The 19,155-nt window shown below is 45.3% G+C and overlaps 4 protein-coding genes across 4 annotated transcripts; 2 read left to right on the top strand and 2 right to left on the bottom strand.

Annotated features, from left to right (window-relative positions):
• The first annotated feature begins 227 nt into the window (after positions 1–227).
• On the top strand, positions 228–1,829 carry cox6a2 (cytochrome c oxidase subunit 6A2). Its single transcript, XM_083649561.1, has 4 exons — positions 228–278; positions 450–525; positions 1,098–1,240; positions 1,569–1,829. The coding sequence occupies exons 2-4, from the start codon at positions 450–452 to the stop codon at positions 1,656–1,658; spliced, it is 309 nt and encodes a 102-aa protein (XP_083505687.1). The 5' UTR covers positions 228–278; the 3' UTR covers positions 1,659–1,829.
• A 1,866-nt stretch (positions 1,830–3,695) lies between these two features.
• Positions 3,696–10,419, bottom strand: armc5 (armadillo repeat containing 5; the record flags this gene model as incomplete). The annotated part of the gene is made up of 7 exons (XM_083649996.1): positions 3,696–5,162; positions 5,597–5,729; positions 6,059–6,861; positions 6,981–7,875; positions 8,469–8,579; positions 9,076–9,106; positions 10,036–10,419. 7 exons carry the CDS (start codon positions 10,417–10,419, stop codon positions 3,782–3,784), a joined length of 3,738 nt encoding a protein of 1,245 aa, XP_083506122.1. The 3' UTR covers positions 3,696–3,781.
• A 1,914-nt stretch (positions 10,420–12,333) lies between these two features.
• On the top strand, positions 12,334–14,463 carry LOC310788439 (uncharacterized protein; the record flags this gene model as incomplete). Its single annotated transcript, XM_083649995.1, has 3 exons — positions 12,334–12,600; positions 12,756–12,822; positions 13,573–14,463. The coding sequence occupies 3 exons, from the start codon at positions 12,334–12,336 to the stop codon at positions 14,181–14,183; spliced, it is 945 nt and encodes a 314-aa protein (XP_083506121.1). The 3' UTR covers positions 14,184–14,463.
• A 1,516-nt stretch (positions 14,464–15,979) lies between these two features.
• Positions 15,980–17,970, bottom strand: LOC310788438 (uncharacterized protein; the record flags this gene model as incomplete). The annotated part of the gene is made up of 3 exons (XM_083649994.1): positions 17,495–17,970; positions 16,851–17,091; positions 15,980–16,701 (listed from the first exon to the last, which is right to left on the bottom strand). The coding sequence occupies exons 1-3, from the start codon at positions 17,810–17,812 to the stop codon at positions 15,980–15,982; spliced, it is 1,281 nt and encodes a 426-aa protein (XP_083506120.1). The 5' UTR covers positions 17,813–17,970.
• Between the last annotated feature and the right edge of the window lie 1,185 nt (positions 17,971–19,155).

Genomic DNA, 19,155 nt, shown 5'->3' with positions numbered 1-19,155 from the left:
TTTCCTTACATTTACCTAGAGAAGAGGGTGTTGGAGCTGTTGATATTAAATAATACCAGGAGGCCCACCATGTTTTCTACATTTTGTTTGTTTGTAGGATATTAGATTGTCATGTTTTAAATGACTGATTTCTCATGCCAATAATCTGCTAGACATATAGTCTGTTAATATAACTGTGTAAAGGTGTTCTCTTGTTGTGTTTAGTTACTCAGGTCTGTCTGGTGTGACTGTGTTTTGGTTGAGATTAAAGGTTATGATGAACACGCCTTGTAACCGAAGTAGGAGCATACACTTGAGTCATTCTGGTTTTCAAATATATAATCACCTGAATATTGTCATTTAATGGTTTTCTGTCGGATATGCTGTGTATGTGTGCAAGTGAAGTATGCATGTAAATTATCTCCACTGCCATTGTCTTCAAGTTCCTCTCTCCCTCTGCTCCTCTGTAGATGTCTCTGTCTCCAGCTGCCTTGGCCGCCCGGCGGGTGTTTGCTGCTGCATCGCATTCAAGCCATGAGGGAGGAGGTCCGACTGACTTTCTGCTTGCCTTCATATAGTAGCCTTCATCTGCATGGCCACCTCCACATTTCAGAGCTGGCACCTGAGTCGCAGAGAGTTCGAGTGTTTTGTTGAACATTAACTGAGATGTCTACAAAGCTGGCAAACTGCCTCCACTGCCTCATGCCATGTTTGTGCCCTGCTGCCTGTAATCCTGCAGTTTGCTATGGCAATGCATGAGGGTCAAAAAAGCTTTAATGAAATTGTTTGTACTAGTTTTATGCTTAGGGCTCCATAGAGGGAGAGCCAGTGTCATTTATGTTTCTATTATTCCTATAGTCAGTAACAGGCTCCATCAGTGCGCTAATATCCTTCCACTGGGAACAAATTAAGTAGAAAATAATTGGAACAAACTAAACCAATATAGGGAATTTAATTCTAGGCTGTTTAAGACAATTGACATGTCAATCAGGGGTTTAATCAGCATACCAATTAGGGGTTTAAATGGAAGCCACTTGGGAAGATTAAACATTTATTCTTTTCATTTCTTAACATAACATGCTTGCAACATTTACCATAACTGGTTCTGGTTTCCACAGCCAAGACTTGGAAGATCCTGTCGTTCGTCTTGGCCATTCCTGGTGTAACCGTCTGCATGGTCAACGCTTACATGAAGGCACAGGCGCACTCCCCCGATCAGCCAGAGTTTGTGGCGTATGCTCACCTGCGTATCCGCAGCAAGGTCAGCCTCATGAGAAATGTGTACAGCCTGCACTTTACTTTCACCTGTCTATTTCTCCTAACGAATCAAACACCACAACTCCAGTATACATGATACTCTAGTCTGGAGTCAATACATCCTTGTGAAAACGCTCAACATCACATAATTTCACCCAATGTTGAATCTTCCAGTAACACTTTCAATGGTCACGTCTATAATGCATTATGACATTCATAAGACATTATAAAGTGTTTATAATCATGCATGGCAACTTATAACAAGGTTTATTAAGTAGCCTATTAAGTAGGTGTTACCAATCTTCCCAATAAGTTGATGTCTTTCCTTCCAGAAATTTCCCTGGGGTGATGGAAACCACTCTCTCTTCCATAATTCTCACACCAACGCCCTCCCCGAAGGCTACGAGAGTTCCCACCACTGAACTGCTTCACCACTATGTTTTGTGATCTGTGTTGCCCAGCACTGACTGCTGCATGCTTCAAAACCTCCAACCTGTAAATGTACCTGGCTTAATATTACAGGCCGAGGGTCCGAGCAGCACCGCCATCATGTGGTGTACCCACAGCCGAATAAAACCAATCTTTCTGCTGTACCCCAATGAGTGGCATTTCATTTCTATTCAGAACATTCCTTTTGATTGTTGCTGAAGTCTAAAGACAATTTTTTAAAGTGTTGTGTATATTCATAGTTAGGCATTTAAATGTGCTGTGTGAAGCATTTTAACATCACTAAATAAATATTGAGACAATGGTGGTATATTGATAAACCTGACTTATTAGTGAGATTGGCAGACTTAACACTGCATTTTACATTGTTTGCCACAAGTCAGATTCGGCAGGAAATCTGCTCTGATTACTTTGACACAAAACGGAGAGGCATGGATGTATAAAAGAGCTGGATAAGAAATTGAAAATGCTATAGAACACTTTTAATGTGGTAAAATTCGGGATGATATTTAACATGTACCGAGTCCTTTGAAAAATCTAAATGGATGCTAATTGTTTTTTATCTGAAGACATTTTGGCCTAGGGAGACTCATTTTACTGTTGAAAAACCACTGTCAGATCACTACACACATTTACACCCAAGCTCAAAAAACATGAAACTTACAGAAAAACAAAGTGATGTGATGTTCCAACATACGATATTTATTCAGGGGCATAATTTGATGGAACAGGTGCAATCTAAGTATATATGTGCTATCTCAATCTCTGCTACTGCATATATCTCTATGTACACAATAAACAAATGGCACCTAGACCAACCCTGATAATTCCAGCACTTCCAGCTAAATGGCATTTATCAAATGTATTGACATTCACTTGGATCTCTTTTTTTAAATGAAAATATAAAAAAATAATTTCATGATACAAATGCCAGAAGTTAATGGAACAAAGCAAATTATAATACAATTTGTTACATTATGTCATGCTGGGACAGGGCAACTAGGATATAGTATTTCAATTTACACCGAAGCTAGACTAAATATAAATTTAGGCTTCTAAATTATGAAAATAAATCAAAGGACAGTCAATTCTGTAAACAACGATGGGGGGAAATCAAACAAGACGGACAAACCTGCATTTTGCACCATTTGCACTATTCAGAGACATGATCAATTCATGATAAATAAACAAATAAAAAATATCGCAACGGCAACTTCTCTGGAAGCTTATTACAAGCCCACAAGTCACCTCGGTACCACTTTATTTGGATAGTCCGCCTACAGAGAGTCCTCAGAGGATTTGTAACATTTAAACAGCTTATTAGTTGACATTGAATAATTCAACTGTTTAACAGATTATCTATGGAGTATGTGACAATTCATGAACATACCTACATATTACACTAGGTGGGGGTGTGTGGAACGGGAGGCAAACAGAATCTGTTTGTTGAATCTCAACTAATAAGCTGTTAACACAACATCTACAGACAGTGAAACAGTTTGATTGTCACCTAATAAGCTGTTGAAATGTTACAAATACTCTGTAGACTGTAGGTAGGGAGCCGGGCTGCACGATTATGGTCAAAATGATAATCACGATTATAATTTTTTTCAATATTGAGATTATTTAACATGACTACGCTTTGACTTTGGGAACATTATGCATTTATTGAACAAATAAATGTGTAAAAATAAACACTGGATTTCTTTGAACTGCCATCTTCTACCAAGGAAGGTTTAAACATACACAAACATGCCGCCTCTTTCTCGACTCGAGATGAAACTACACGCACCACAGCGTTTGGGCTTTAGAGGAGGGGTGGAGCGTACCACTGCGAGGGAAAGGGTTGCACTGGATTTACAACGCAAGACAAAATGAGAGTAACGTTGCTAAATGGAGTGCAGCACGTTTTATCTAGATTTTATCATGATTTTCTTGTTTTCGTGATTGCGGGAAGCCAAAATCTTGATCATGATTCATATTTGATTAATTGTGCAGCCCTATCTGTAGGTGGACTATGCAACGTGTTACCTTCGACTGTCACACTTTCTGTGCCCTCAGTCAGCAATCACTCTTCCAAAAGCATTTCAGTGGTTGCTCAGCTGACAGCGACTTTGGCCAAACTTAGTAGATCCCGTTTCAGAGTCTCCGTACAGTCGGCCTCTTTGGCCAGTCTGCGAAGGCAATCCCCAGAAGAAGAGGAGGAAGAGAACAGTCGAGGAGAGTCCTGACACCCCAGCAGGAGAGACAGGCAGGCCTTACCCAGCGCCGGGTAGCTGTACCGCTGGGAAAACCAGTAAAGCTGGGGGAGGAGAGCGGCTGCGGCCCAACCTGCACCACTGGCTTGAGTGGCTGGAGTGACGCCTGTGAGTGTCTTCAGGTCCGAAGTTGTATTAAGTGCCTTGTTGACCTTTCGGACTGTTCCAGAGCTAGGTTCTTTAGTCTCTGTTCGGTGTGGGGAATTAGCTACGGGATTGTTTGGTTTCTCCGTCTGTCCATGTAAATCTTCCGCCTGCGCTTCAACACTGCTCAGCTCCAACTCCGATGTTCGATTAGCCAGGGTCTCGTCAGCAGACTCCCCCTCCAGGCATTCTTGGTCCATTTTAGACGCGGCTCTTTCCGCGCTCTCCTCTGCGGGAGCCACTGCAGCTCGACTAGCAGCCTTGGCAGAACGGGACAGGAGAAGAGACACGCACAGATCCTCCGCTTCCCTCTGCAGCTCGGTCACCAGGAACCGGCACGCTCCGATCATCGTCTCACCTAAAGGGCTTTTCTGGAAAGCCGGTCCCTCCGGGAAGTGCTCCTCCGTCTCCCCTCGGCGGCTGCCCAGGCCTTTGAGGGCCAATGATCCTAAAAGTTGACACTGTCCTCTGATCCGAACCCCGGTGTCTCCATCCTGTTCTTCTGTGGTGTCCGTGTCCTTGGTGAAGCGGCAGCCATGCAGGTAATGCAGCACGGGCAGCAGCATGCCTCCACTGACGTCCTTGATGGGGATGGCTTCTCCCGCGCTGCCCTGTGCTTCTCCAAACCCGCCCCTCAACAAAGCCCTGAAGTATTCAGAGCCCACCTCGCCCGTCCCCTCTGCTCCAGCCACCGCTTCCCTGTTGGCTGAGACCCGGGTCCCATCGTCCAGCAGGAAGATGAGGTCAAAGGTTGAGTCCTGATATGGACAGAGGTCGGATAGGCGAGGCTTTTTCGAGGGAGGGGGTGAACTGAATGAATGCGTTTTGATGGAACTGAGTTGTTTTTTGTCCAGCTCTGTTTTGATGCCACCCATCAGGCTAGACAGGCATCCAAACAGGAGAGAAAAATACAGCGTGTGCAGCTGGGAGGTGGGGCCTAAATGTGGTGAATTAGACCAGTCGAGGAGCAGCTTTTCACATTCGACAGTGTGGTCGTCCTCGTCGCAGCCCAGGGGCTGCAGAGCCAAGAGCAGCCCACCGCTGTCCAGGAGAAGTTTCTTCAGCACGGACTTGTTGCTGTGGGAGAAAAAGATGCTGTCAAGTCAAGCAACGTAATGATTATAGCAAATCCTCAGTTCAATGCTTATTTCAAGTAATGAACCTTGCAAACTGTCTGTGAATTACAGGATCTGCAAGTTTCATCAAATCTAAAGACTTTCAATGGCAGAAGGAGATAGACTAATTTCACTGCTTAAATGAATGTAAAAATGAAAGAAAACATTTTTCTATCAAAAACAGTCTCCGTGACTGGGCTGATTTTTCACCAGAAAAAGCATCACACGAAGCATCATTTTTAAGACCTCTAAAACTGAACTGATTTAAAAGCTGCATTTAACAGTGTTCAAGGGCTTCTGAGGCCCTGAATTCTGACTTGTGATTACCACTGAGCTCACATCCATGTGACTTTCATGTATTGTTCTTCCCACTGCGGCGACGCTGCTCGTACTCACCTGCTGATCAGCGGCAGAGAAAGGGCACAGTTCATCTTGTCAGACTCGGAGCCGGACAGCATCACATGGGCCAAAACCCCAGAGCCAAACCCAGACTCACACTGCACACGCAGATTATTGAGAAGGGCCAGACCTACAGGGCCAGACAGACAGAACACAGTGGTAAAAATGGCTCTTGGATACAATGAAATGGGCCAGATGTTGTATGTAATTACATTTAGTTCTGATTGACTGAGTTCTGTTCGAAGCTGTTGTAAAATTCCTGATAACTGCACACCACATAGCTGTTAATTCAATGTAAACGACAACAACAAAAACGTGTGAATAGTAATGATCAATTAACATTAAATTCATTCAGATTCATTAAACATTTGCACTCTCTTTTAAACATGTGCATTCTCTTTCAATTGCATTACAGGGATTTTGCTCAGAGGGTTTTAGGCCGAAGAACCTTCCTCTTACCAAGCTGTTTGACTTTAGCTTTCACTCGCTCCACCTGCCTCTCTTCTCTCTTCACCCGCCGCTCTCTCTGGCAGAGACGGTGGCGAATCAGTGCCACCGAGCCGGTTCGGAGCAGCGCCTCCAGACAGTTGGGGTTGCAGCTGAGTCGGCACAGCATGCGGAAGCACTTGCTGCTGGGGTCCTGGTGCTGGGTGAGGTAAAAGAGCAGGCCGGAGATGACGCCCGAGTTGACCAGCACGGCACTGGGGTCGGTGGCGTGGGAGAATCGTGAAAGCAGCAGCAGGATGGGCGACTCGGGTGTCCAGGGCTCAGGGTGGTAGGGGTGGTAGAATGTGGGTCGGGGCGCCGAGGGAGGGGTGTCGAGAGTGAACTTAGTCGAGCCAGTCGCCGGATTCAACCGTGGCCTCTTCCTGTGAGGGGATGAGAACTTTGATGGGGAGACGGGCGTTTGGGGGGTTTTAGTGGGTGAGGAGAGAGCCGGGGAAGAGCTGAGCTGGATTTGAGGTGTGAGGGCACTGGATGGCTGAGGAGGGGAGGAAGGCGGATCCACGTTTTCACACGGAGATGGCAGTTGGGGCTGGGATGAAGAGGAAACATGAGTTACATGTTTGGAAGCGGAGGAGGCGATAGGGTGGGAAGGAGAGCAGCTTTTCAGAGAGGAATGAGAATCAGGGTTTGGGGAGGAGGTCTGAGGAGATGAAGAAGGCGGGATCTGAAGACTCCGCCAGTGGCCCACCACTCCGCCTGAGGAGTCCAGCAGTTCCCCCTCGGAGGAGATCAGTCCCTCAGACACCAGCCAGGACCTGGAGAGAGAGAGAGAGAGAGAGCGATTTGTCGATTTAGAATAGAGAATAGTATAATAACTGAATCCTTCACATTTAAAGTACATAAACAAGAGAGCTGTGCGATTGATTTTACATACCTGAGACTTAGAAAGCTGGGTGAGCCAAGGCCTTGCTCTTTACCAGCTTCCTCCTTCCTGCAACCTTCAGGAGGTGGAAAGTCAAAGGAATCGAACCAGCCCGAGGGCAGGAGCTCAGTGGGAGACACGCTGGAGGCGAGGCTCACGTCCATCTTCTCGGCAGACGGCTCCTCCCCTTTGGCGAGCTCGACTAGCCGGGCGACGAGCAGAGGGATTAGCCCTAACTCTTGCAACTGCTCCAGGGCAGATTCATCATAAACAAAGTCGATGCAGGCCAGAATGGCGAGCCGGGAAAGAGGGTGACTCTGATGTGCGGCCAAAAAGCCAATCAACACCTCTAGTCCACCGCTCTTCTTCACCTGAATCCGGTTAATCGCTTCCTTGCAGCACAAGCAGAGCGCCTTGACGAACACGCCGGACTTCAACGGGTCCCTCTTGACCTCCTCTGTGAATTTCTGAATGACCCCCAGCCGTCCCACCAGAGGGCGCAGGCACCCTTGGGAGCACATGTTGGCCAGCGTTTTCAGCGCCAGCTCTTCGAAAGGTTTGCCGGACTCCCCCAACGCCATGACGCCGAGCTGAGCGAGAACTCCCGAGCGGGACACCTCCCTAGCGCATTCCACACCGCAGCCCCGGGTGAGCTCGTGGAGGGTCCTGAGGGCCACTCGCCGTAGCCCCTGGGGGTATTCTGGGGCGATGAGAGGGGCGAGGGCAGGTATGGTGCCTTGGGTGAGCAGCAACAGGCGGTTGGAGGGCGTGTCCGAGAGGTAGAGGAGGGCCCGTGCAGCAGACTGAGCACATTCCATTTTGGGACAGGGGGCTTTGGTCGGTGCAGCGGTGGGCGAGGAGGGGGCAGAGGAAAGAGACACACAGAGGAGGAGAGGGGGAACACCACCTGTATTCAAATAAAGACAGAAAAAGAGTGTTAATTCATCACTGAGAAAAGGGCACAACAACAAAGACTGCATTTCTCCAATAACATTTTCCAGTACATAAGCACATGTTTCTGGTCACATTTATTAAATAATGTAAATCTGCTCATATGAATAGCTAACAATGGACATTTGCACTTCTGGACACATTTCTGCACATGTTCCCTCTGTAAATATGGTCATGACTAGCTAATGTTGCTTAATCTGGGCACATTTCTATACATAATATTTATTTATTTATTTCATCAACATCATTTGCACATCTGCCCTGTAAATCTGAAAATCTGATTATACTGCAAACATGTGTAAATCTGTCAACAGCCAACATATAGTGATCATTCTTTCTCTAGTCAATAGTATCCATTATTTCGAGCCAATAGTAGCTCAATATTAATATAAAGAATATGCATTGTCAATCTTATCCTATTCTTTGCTGCTGCAATGACACAATTTCCTGTCATAACAATAAGGTTGTAGGCTATCACATCTTATAAACTGAAGTGCCAGCTGAAAATGATGCAGTGGGACATATTGACATTGATCTTGTCGGACGAACCAGCAGAGTGGATGAGGGCTGAATTCTCTGGATCCATGGCCAGGTTTCCCAACGCCCGGGCTGCTCTGTTCTGCACAGTCTCCATGGCTACATTTCTCTTCAGGATGTCCACTGAGAATGGCAATAATAATAATAATAATAATAAATACATAAATAACAACAATAATAATAATAATAATAAATACATAAATAAATAACAATCATAATAATAATAATAATAATAACAATAATAATCAGGTGGCTAGCAGTGCACAATTGCTCAACAGTGGGCGAGGCCGGACGAGCACACATAGCGTGCAAGCTGTATCTGTGAGCGAGACCTCGAGGGCAAACCAATGAGAAATGAGCGCTGCCAGTTGTGCGGGCAAACATGCGAGGCAGCGAGGTATGTTAGAAAGGGGCACGCAAAGCGTGCAATATTTATAATAATGATAATAGTAATAAATAAGGATTACATATTTAATGCATTGGCTTATACAGTATATTTTATAATTGTTGTGTTGTTATTGCTCTGGAAAATATCAGTCTTGACTCTGGACAGAACAAGTGAATTATTTATGCTAAAACTGACCAAGAGAACAAATTGTCCACTAATGTTTTCACTTACCCACAATAGTTATGCCATCAAGCTTGCGAACCTGAAATGGAAGCCATTTTCAATGTTACCAATTTTAAGGGCCGATTAGTAATTACAGAAGTGTGACCAAGTCAACTTGGCTTGAGTCCCAAGTTAGTCTCAAGTCTTGCGACTCAAGTCAAAATGTAGAACACCAAGTCAAGTCAGAACAAAGTAGGCCATGAGTCCAGTATCAATATTCATATCTTAAATGCAATATTGTTTTAATAATATAAAAAGTGGTAGCATCATGAGTTTGATTTCTATAATCAGTTTCAACTTCAATAAATTCAATCATTCCATACAAATTCAGAAAACAGAAATTGAATTCTGTCGTCTGGGGGAACAAATCTCATCACTTTAAATCTAAACCATTTACAAAACACATGATCTCAAGTCAAGACTTTAGAAACCTTTTCAAGTCATCAAAGAACAAGTTGAACGAGTCAGCTGATTTAAGAATACACAGCTGTCGGGCATCGGGGCATTGTAGCAGTACTGTAGATTCCCTGCCTACCAACACGAGGGTCGCAGGTTTGCACCCCCGTGTTACCTCTGGCTTGGCCGGGCGTCCATACAGCATGATTGGCTGTGTCTGTGGGTGGGAAGCCGGATGGTATGTGTCCTGGTCGCTGCACTAGCGCCTCCTCTGGTCAGTCGGGGAGCTTTTTCGGGGTGGAAGGGAACTGGTGGGAATAGCGTGATCCTCCCACGTACTACGTCCTGCCAGTGAAGCTTGCCGCTGTCAGGTGAAAAGAAGCGGCTGGCATGCGGCGGAAGCATGGTGCTAGTCTACGGCTCTCCCCAGATCAGAAGAGGGTGGAGCAGCAACCGGGGCAGAAGGGGGAAATTGGCCAAGTACAATTGGGAAGAAAAATGGGGGGGAATCAGAAAATAATAATAATAAATACACAGGTGTCACACCCCCACCCAGCACTCCCTTCACCTCACCTCTGTGCGCGTCTCCAGCTCAGTGCAGCAGTTGGCCAGGATGCTGAGAGCCAGGTCCAGGGTCTTCCTCGAGCAGTCCGGGTTCCTCAGCAGGTCCAGGAGTGGCTGCAGTCCACCCTGGCCTCTGAACCGGGCGATGCCAGCATTGCCACCCTTGATGTGTTGCGTCCGGATGCCGACCAGCGCACGCCACTGGGCAGCTCTGGATCTCTTGTCCGGTTCCCTGCTGCTATTCCCCCGGTCCTCAGCCGCTGAGACGGGTTTGGAGAGGTGAGACAGGCACCAGGTCAGCGAAGACTCTGGTGCCGATGAGGCTCCGTCTCTGCATGGGGCTGGACCTCCTCCAGTCTGTTTGCAGTTACCTGGCACCTGTGCTGCTGCCATAGTCTCACTGCCTGGCAAACACCAGCTTCACTTCTATGAATACGTTTCCTCTTGTCACTTCAGACACTTACAGACATCTTGATTTTGGAGCATCATAACATGCTTTCAATTAAATCGATTAAGTACAGAGAAATTAACTAGAATGTTTTTCTTTTTTATGCTCAAATATTCAACATGGAGTCTAAACGTCCTTGTCCTTTCCAAAGTTTCCACAAAACTGAAATTACTGGTCAGAAAACTACAGATACCAGCATGAAAATGAAAAATGTTACCACCTGACGCCACACGCGCTAGTGCTGATGGGAGATGGAGTTCCTCTCGCTTCGGTCCACTCCCTACGAAAACAGGCCTACATCGTGAGAAGGCCGAACAAGCGTTATTCTACATAATGGAGATGCATTTGTTCGATGTAGTATATTTTTGCACTTCAAAGGAAGAATTAAAGCTCTAATTGACCAATGTTTTGATACCAATGGCCGAATACATTTTATGAAACAAAAAGCAATCGCCTTGGTTAGCCGCTAACGCCATCTTTAGCCGAGCAACAAAACAGGGAGGCGGTCGGGGGAAGGAGCAGGGCGTAAAGGGGTGGGTCGGTTAGATTTATCCTGGGATTTGTAGTTTAAATTGTACTGGCAAGTCTAGACTCGTGGTGCAATTTCTCTCCTTAAAAACTACAAGCCCCGTGAGAGTGAGAAATGTCACCTCGTTTCGAGTGAATCGCATGGTTCAGGAATTGTAGTTCAGTCGGCACAACAAAACACACAACCCCACGTTTGTTATAACCGAAAAGAACTACATTCCCCGAGGTGCCGAGTGAAGTTGTTATAATCATCGTTTTACTTGATGCGGAAAACTTCATCGGTGCCGCAGAGAGGTTGTTAAATTCTACGATAGATTGAGCACTCACTAAAAAGAAACAACTTTTAACGGCCGCCGCAGTTGAACAGCATGGATGTAATCGAGACTATTGTGACACAAAGTGAAGTGGAAGTGGGGGAAAATGAAACTGTGGTGTCCAATCTGGACGCCGAAAAGACAAAAGCAGGTTAGTGCGTCCAGTGTGAAGTAACCAGATTTCATCCGCTCATCGCATGCGAGGAGGGTTTGATGATAGGCGAGATGCGCTGCCTTGAACGCAACACAAGGCACCTTATGGTTAGGGGGCGGAATTTGAAATACATACGGAGGCAATTGCAGGCTGCAATTCTTCAGATGGTAGAACAGTGGGCGAATAAGTGGGGGTTTAAAGACAAGTAATGTTTTTCTAGACGTCAGAAAGAAATATTCTTGAAACTATTGGTCATACATTAGACTAGAGCACTGCAGGTAAGTGTGATTAGATTCAAGTTGGAGTGTTGTTTGGTGAAAAGTTAATCTGGAAGCAGCACACTAATAAAGTAAAAGATAAATATAAAAAGGTCAAGAATCTGTTGAAATGCTTGTCAGGACGAGGCACAAGGCAGGGGAGCATTTAAAACATTCCCCAGGAGCTGCAATACAGGTTGAAATGGGGGAACAGCCATTGACATAACCTGCAAGGTCACAGAAGTTCACATCCTACTAAGACCATCCTACACGACTGTTGGGAGCACGACGAGACCAATTTTATGATGTTTTGGATGGATAGGAAATGTATAAGCTGAACAGTATGATTTAAGTAATATACAGTATAATTCACCATCTTCACTTATTAGGGACCTTACTTGGAAATGCAGCAAGAGGAGTATCACTTAGTGTCACCTTAATAAAGTATTTGAAAGAGATTTGATTAATTCAGAGAATTTAAATCTTTCAATTTTTTCCCCCTGACAATCTAATGTTCTACACTCCAATCCGGTAGGTGGCGGTAATGCACCTCTAAGCTGGTCGCCAACCGCCAAACAAATCAAAAGAAGAAGAATGAGGTCCGCCATGAGTCTGCCAGCCAAAAAAATTAAGAGATTACAAAAATACAGAAGGGAATGGGAATTGGAGTATCAGTGGGTGGAGTGCGTTAGAGGGACTGTCCATAAAGCGAACTGCACCCTCTGCAGCCGGGTCTTCTCCATTAGTCACGGAGGAATCTGTGACATCAAACAGCATGAGAAGACAGAGAAACACAACAGGAGCGAAAGGCTGCGAACACAGGGAGCACTCGCAAAGTTACTCGTTCGCCAGGCGCCTCCAGAGGCTGATATGGTATGTATACACACATACTTGAAGCGCTATGCAAATATGAATGTAGTTTAACTACCAGCAAGCTATGTAGCTTATAACTGCAACTTTGATTCAATTCTAAATATTTATAAACAACATAATGACATAATTGAAATTGCATATTTTTTTCTTTACAGGTGACTGCTGCTGCTGCTGAACTAGCACCTGTCTATAGAGTGAAGCGCAACTTGAAGGGTAATGCAGGTGAAGACAGAGCTCCTCAGTATACATAGCCTACATACTTTTTAATGATTAATTGTTCTTTTGTTCAGAAGATTTAATCTGAAATCTAAAATGTTTTTGCACTAATGATTTAAACTTTCATAATACCAGGTCTGAACTATTCAAAAGAATATGTAAAATTGCTGTTTGCACTGTTAAAAGAAAATTATTGAATGAGTACATGCCAATGTGAAGATGAATTATATCAAAATGTAATTTGCACTGTTTGTTTTTCTTAAAATACAGCTGTTTTATTCTAAAGAATGAGAAAAAATTTTACTTTTGTTTTGCACCACCCAAATAAAATTCTTGAATCATAATCTGTTACACATTATTCCTATCGCGCAATAATGAAAAAACTGATCAAATTCAGGTTTGTGTTTGCTTGTATTAATAATACACAGGTGAATGGTTGAAGCTGAAGCTATTGCAGTTATGTGATTGTTATATTATTTAAGTCCACGACTGAGCAGGTGTAAGACCTGTTCTATTTGTTATAGGTCGTCATAGCTGGAGACCCCCCCGCCCTCATTCCTTATTTCCATTTCAAGAAGTTGGCAACCCTATTCATGACAGCCATATCAAGCTATTATTGTCAGTCATATATGACTGCAAATATGATTTGATGATACGTCAAACGGTCAAATCAAAAAAATACTAATAAAAAAAGCATCACATGTAGAGCTAGGCTATAGTTCAATCAATTAATCAATCACCTGTTCTTCTCTCCAGAGTTTGTATGGACTCTGCAGGCCACATGGCACCTTGTCAACACCCGCCTTGAAATGGACCAGGCTTTTGACCAGCCAGTGTGCAAGAAGAAGAAACTTTGGGAGATGGTGGCAGAGAAGGTGAACATCAAGCTAAGGGAGTCTGGGGCCACCGACGTCGCCGTCAAGGCGTACGAGTGTGACCTGAAGTGGAGGAACATGCTGGCCACATACAGGAAGAATGCGGAGCGGGCCAAGAGGCTGGGGGAGGGGAGCGTGCACTGGGAGTTCTTCAAGGCCATGCATGAGGTCCTGGGCAAGAGCCGGGAGGAGATCGAGGCACAGCGCAGGGCCAAGCTCAGCGGCACCAAACTGGGCAAGGCTATAGCCAGCAAGAGGTTCACCCCCATCCTGCCCACACCCCCTCTGACTGCCGCTGTCACCACCTGCAGTGCCCGCCCACCACAGGACGTCCTGCAGCTGTACATGGAGCTGCAGGAGAGGAAGATGAACATGTGGGCGCAGCAGAAAGCGCTGGAGGAGAGGAAGATCGAGGCCATCAACAATCTGGCACAGGCCATCTCCAGCCTGGCTCAAAAGAACAGTGCACAGCTGGCAAAGGACGGACATTAACACAACTCTGAGTGGCCATTTGGGTTTTTTCCTTCTTTCAAAGATGACAAACTTTTACGACACTGCTGATAATGCTGATGCTGGTTTTAATGTTTCGAATGGAAATTTTCTGGTTTGAGCTCAGTACTTTTGCACTGTTACAATTTCCAAAATAAAGTTGTCCAGTTAGAATTTTTTATGAGCTGAACATATTTTTTTTTACATTACAATAGAGTACCGCAGGGATGACATTTTTGTAGGCTTACCCAGAAATCGCCGCCATGTTGGTTCGTAAGGGGAAAAGGCTATGGGATTTTAGGATGGGGATTTAAGTTAAATGCATGAAATAAGGTCTGGTTAACACAAATTTATGGGAGTGGACAATTGTAGCCTGGTAAACCAGCCGGTCACGTGAACTCACATTTCATTTTGTTCTTCGTATGAAATGAGTTATGTGAAATGTGAGTTCACATGACCGGCTGGTTTACCAGGCTAGGAAAATTGTGTTCAGCAGGATAATCTTCACAAACGAGGACCACTTTTATGACTTTTGAAGAGTTTTCTGAAAATTGTGTAAACAAAAAACACATTTACACTTCAAAAGTCATACAAGTGGCCCTCATTTGTGAAGATTATCCAAATTTCCACCCCCATAAACTTTTAACCAAACTTTATTTCATGCATTTAACAGAATTCCACATAGTAAAATCCCATAGCCTTTTCCCCTTACGAACCAACATGGTGACGATTTGCTACTTCCGACTCATTCCTGCGGTACTCTATAAGGACCTGCTGAACTGTGACATGTACCAGAGAGGTGTTTTTTTGGGGGGGGGGGGGGGCTGTTGTCAAATCTCTCAATATTCACCATTAGCACCCATGTTTTCTACGATAATGTAAAAGTGGAATATGTTTGCTTGAGGTTAAGAAAAGCTAAAGCTACACACAGGTACTACCGTATATATAAATGCAGACATCCACCACCACTGTCTGCACCAGTCATTGATTAAATAACATTCAAAAAACGTTTCATCTTAATTTGATTCTTCAGCCTAAAGAAAACCTATGCTATTATCCTGCAGTTTTGGGAATAAATAATTGTTTAATACAGTTGCACTTTTGGGTCATATGCAAAAGTAATTGAAGCTGCCAAGGAAATATGTTTATGTGCTTCCAAGGCAAGGGCCACTTTGAAATAACATTTGTGATCAATCTTAAATGTATTTGGTCTGATTTAATTGTTTCAATGTCTGCAACCCCTTTAGCATGGTTAAAACAGTCCTGATAATGTGATCTCATATTGTTAGAATGTGAGTTCACGTGGTCAGGATGATTTTACCAGGCTACAAGCCCTTTGCCAAATGTCAAAAAGGCCAGAGGAAGTCCGCCTGGTTGCAGCAGTGGGGCTTCTTTCAGAGGTTGAGGCACAATCAACCTTATGGACCAACTGCACAAATGACAGAAAATAAATCTTCCAACATTATTCATTTTAAATCGGTATGTATGCAGGCTGGATGGCATTACATCACATCCTCCTCTGAGTAAACTAACCAGACTTTAAATAAATCCATATAAACTAAAGTTACTGGGGAAACCTGTGTGTCTTCAAACAATGTAAATACTTTAATAATCAAACTATCACCTTAATAATTAACCAGTGTTTTGTGTGTGTGCACTGTGTGTAGACAACAGACATACCCAGTAATTTAGATTGTTTTAAGAAAATATAAACACAATTTTATTGAAAAATATATTTTACTTCTGTGAACACAAACTGTATAACAGCCCTTGTCCCTCATCACCTCACCACCATCACATCAAGTATTTGCAGAATCAAAGTTTTTATACAACAGCAGTGAGATGGCATCCCGTGTGCTTACGCCCTCCTCCTCTTCCTCCCCCTCGGCCTCTAGGGTCGTGGCTTCCTCTTTCTCTGCTTCTCCCTGAACCTCTTTCCCCATGTCCAAAAACACATTGTGCAACACACAGGCAGTCAACACAACCGCTCTGGCTCGCTCATAATTCCCAATATCCAGATACCTGAGCCTTTGAAACCTGGCTTTCAGGTTGGCAACAGCCTGATCCAGGATGTTAGAATGCCCATCCAGTGTCTTGTTGTACAGATTCTCCCTCGGGCCATGACTCCCAGTGTGCGGAGTTAAAATTTGAGCGGAGAGCGGGTATCCAGCTCCGGCCACCAGACAGGAGCCGGGCGGCAGCAGTTGGGGATGCTGCCGGAGTTTGTCCCTCAGAGCGCCGCCTCTGTCTGCGTCCGATCCCTTACTGATCCTGCAGTGCAGGAAGCGGCCTCTCCGGTCGCAGACGAGCTCCAGGTTCAGCCAGGAGTCAGGATTGGCCTCCTTCTTCATCCTCTTCACCTCTTGCACCATACTCTCCACGTCCTGCTTCCCTATCGGCAGGCGGATGGGGATCCGGGTGTGGCCCAAGATGCCCAGGACCTGTGGGACACCCTGCTCTTCCAGGCCCTTGGCTTTTCCCAGACTGGAAAGGGGGAACAGGGCTTCTACTGCCTCTCTGTCTGGAGAAGAGAGGGACAACAGAGAAAGTTCAACAACTCAACATTATCATTTGTAGACGCTTATTTACCCACAACCCATTGCCTTTGGACTGACAGGGGTGTACTGTCTGTCTAACTCTAACCTCTTCACAACACAGAAATCAACCCACCCACTGGCCATCTGATTTGCTCCTCCTCCAGCATGTTGACACGCTTGCAGAAAGAGAAGAAGATCCTGTGGATGTTTCCCTTCTCCAGGCGGAAACGTGTCGACACAGAGCGGTAGCTGATGCGCTTGGAGAGCAGGGTGAGGGACAGCAGGACCGTGCTGGACAGGGATAAGCGAGCCCGTCCGGCCAGCCGAGCCCTGTTGTAATGCGATTTTGAGTTCTGGAGCAGGTCTGTGATGTACTGATGGGATAGAGGAAAGATATGTGTGTGTGACAACAGAGCACTCCCTGGGAGAGTCTGGCGAGCGAGACTAACAGAGCACTATCCAGAGTCAGTCACTGGATTCAATTGGTTATTTCAGATTAAATTAAGGTTGTTGGTAATACTGCAGGAGATGGCATCCAACAAAATAGTGACATTGGGGCAGTCTGTATCTTGAGACAATTCAAAACAAGGCAGATATCATCCTAATACCAAGAACATAACTCTTGAATCGAGAATAAGATCGAAATGAAAGTTAAATGATCCCAGATTCCAAGCCCCGTTTGCAGATTGTCTCCACTAAAGTCAGCCAAGATTTTGAGAATCAACACAAGACTGAATGAAATGGATGGACGGCTTTTTAGCCGTGTAGAGGACTTACCTTGACCGCAGCACTATCGACAGTATCCAGACCATGGTCCAGACCTGCAGTCTCCTCCTCAGCGGGACTAGATGGTGTTGCTTCTGTGGATAAAACCTGCGGCTCCACATGAGCTTGGGTCTGCAGCACTTGGACGTAAATAGTAGCAGGAGGCTGAGCTTTAGCTTTGGCTATCAGGTCTGCCTCCAGGATCTCTTCCACGGCCTGGTCCAGCCGCTGCTCCAGCTCGCCCTGAGACAGAGGCTCCCACTCCCGCTGCACCATGTCCAGCACGGCTCTGCCTGCCGAGAGAACATGCTCCCCGAATCCGATCTCCATTTCTCCTGCTGCTGAGCGACGCGCAGATACCCTCGCTCGACGTGTCAGACTACAAGTCGTTTTCTGTACATAGGCAAGACCGGCTACTAGGAACCACGAACAACCATGATCGTTGCTAGCAAATTGCTAATCCAACGGGCTAGCTAACGTATGCTGCCTTCAAGTGTTGTCGGAAATGTAGTAGAAAACAGTATCTTAACCGGTTTGTCTACATTTTTAGTAGCCTGGGTAAACCCAGTTCAATCAGTCACTAGTCCTTGTGACTCGTGAGCAGGGTAAGCCAGAGAGCAGGTCACTGGGGGCGGGGACTGCCCCCTAGTCCGATACCTCACGAGTCCGATACCTCACGAGTCCGACACCTCATGGTTTTGGGTTAGGGTCTGGGGGAGGTTAGGTTTAGGCGTGGGGGTGGGAGAGGTTAGGTTTTGGGTTAGGGTCTGGGGGAGGTTAGGTTTAGGCGTGGGGGTGGGAGAGGTTAGGTTTTGGGTTAGGGTCTGGGGGAGGTTAGGTTTAGGCGTGGGGGGTGGGAGAGGTTAGGTTTTGGGTTAGGGTCTGGGGGAAGTTAGCCTCTTTTTTCGGACTCGTGAGGTATCGGACTCGTGCCATGGCACCCTGGGGGCTGGGTTTACCCAGGCTACATTTTTAGGGCATGGAAGTAGTGTCCATAATTGATGGCAAAAGTAATGTACTCAACTGTGTCATAAATTCTCATTTGGCACTCAAAATGATTACTGTTGCAAGTTTATTTTCCACTCTGGACTGCTTGTCAGTGTCACACATCTTTGCCCGTACTTATAAATTGTACTTAGTCCTTTGTCATTGGTGGTCCTTTATCAACAAACAAGGGGCAACTCCAGTTCTGAAAAATTAAGCTAATATGAAAAGTGCATTATTTCAAATCAAATGGCCTACAGGGGACGACTCCACAGGCTACAAAAAAAGACTATCCAAGTCAATATCCAGGGGGGGGGGGGGGGGGGTGGGTGACTTCTCACTTGATTTATGGCCTCAATACACACTTTCCTAATGAGTTTATGGTCTCGCATTTAGTTTAAAATAGACAATGAAGCGAACTATATTTTGGGGCATGATTGACAGGTTTAATTTCTGCCATTACAACTTATGGGAACACTGTAATTACGAGGAGTACTTGAAACAGCATTAGCCAACATGTAAATGTGTTGTTTAATGCTAGTAAGCTACATGGTTATGATGCTCCACCGTAGGAAACAAATTCTGTTACTTTTTGGCTGCCGACTATCCCTGAATATCCTGATCAAGACCAATCTCACAGCCTGAAGAATAAAACAGTTTCAACCATGAACTAGCTCAAGGCATATATA

The sequence above is a fragment of the Poromitra crassiceps genome (genome assembly GCF_964638095.1).
Source record: "Poromitra crassiceps genome assembly, chromosome: 13".
Taxonomy (NCBI): domain Eukaryota; kingdom Metazoa; phylum Chordata; class Actinopteri; order Beryciformes; family Melamphaidae; genus Poromitra; species Poromitra crassiceps.
The sequence above is the reverse complement of the archived record's forward strand: the minus strand, read 5'-3'. Positions and strand labels throughout refer to the sequence as shown.

Coding starts and splice junctions, on each gene's coding strand:
- cox6a2 (XM_083649561.1), top strand. CDS start 450: ATGTCTCTGTCTCCAGCTGCCTTGGCCGCCCGGCGGGTGTTTGCTGCT. Junction 526..1,097: donor TTCAAGCCATGAGGGAGGAG/GTCCGACTGACT, acceptor TGGTTTCCACAG/CCAAGACTTGGAAGATCCTG. Junction 1,241..1,568: donor ACCTGCGTATCCGCAGCAAG/GTCAGCCTCATG, acceptor CTTTCCTTCCAG/AAATTTCCCTGGGGTGATGG.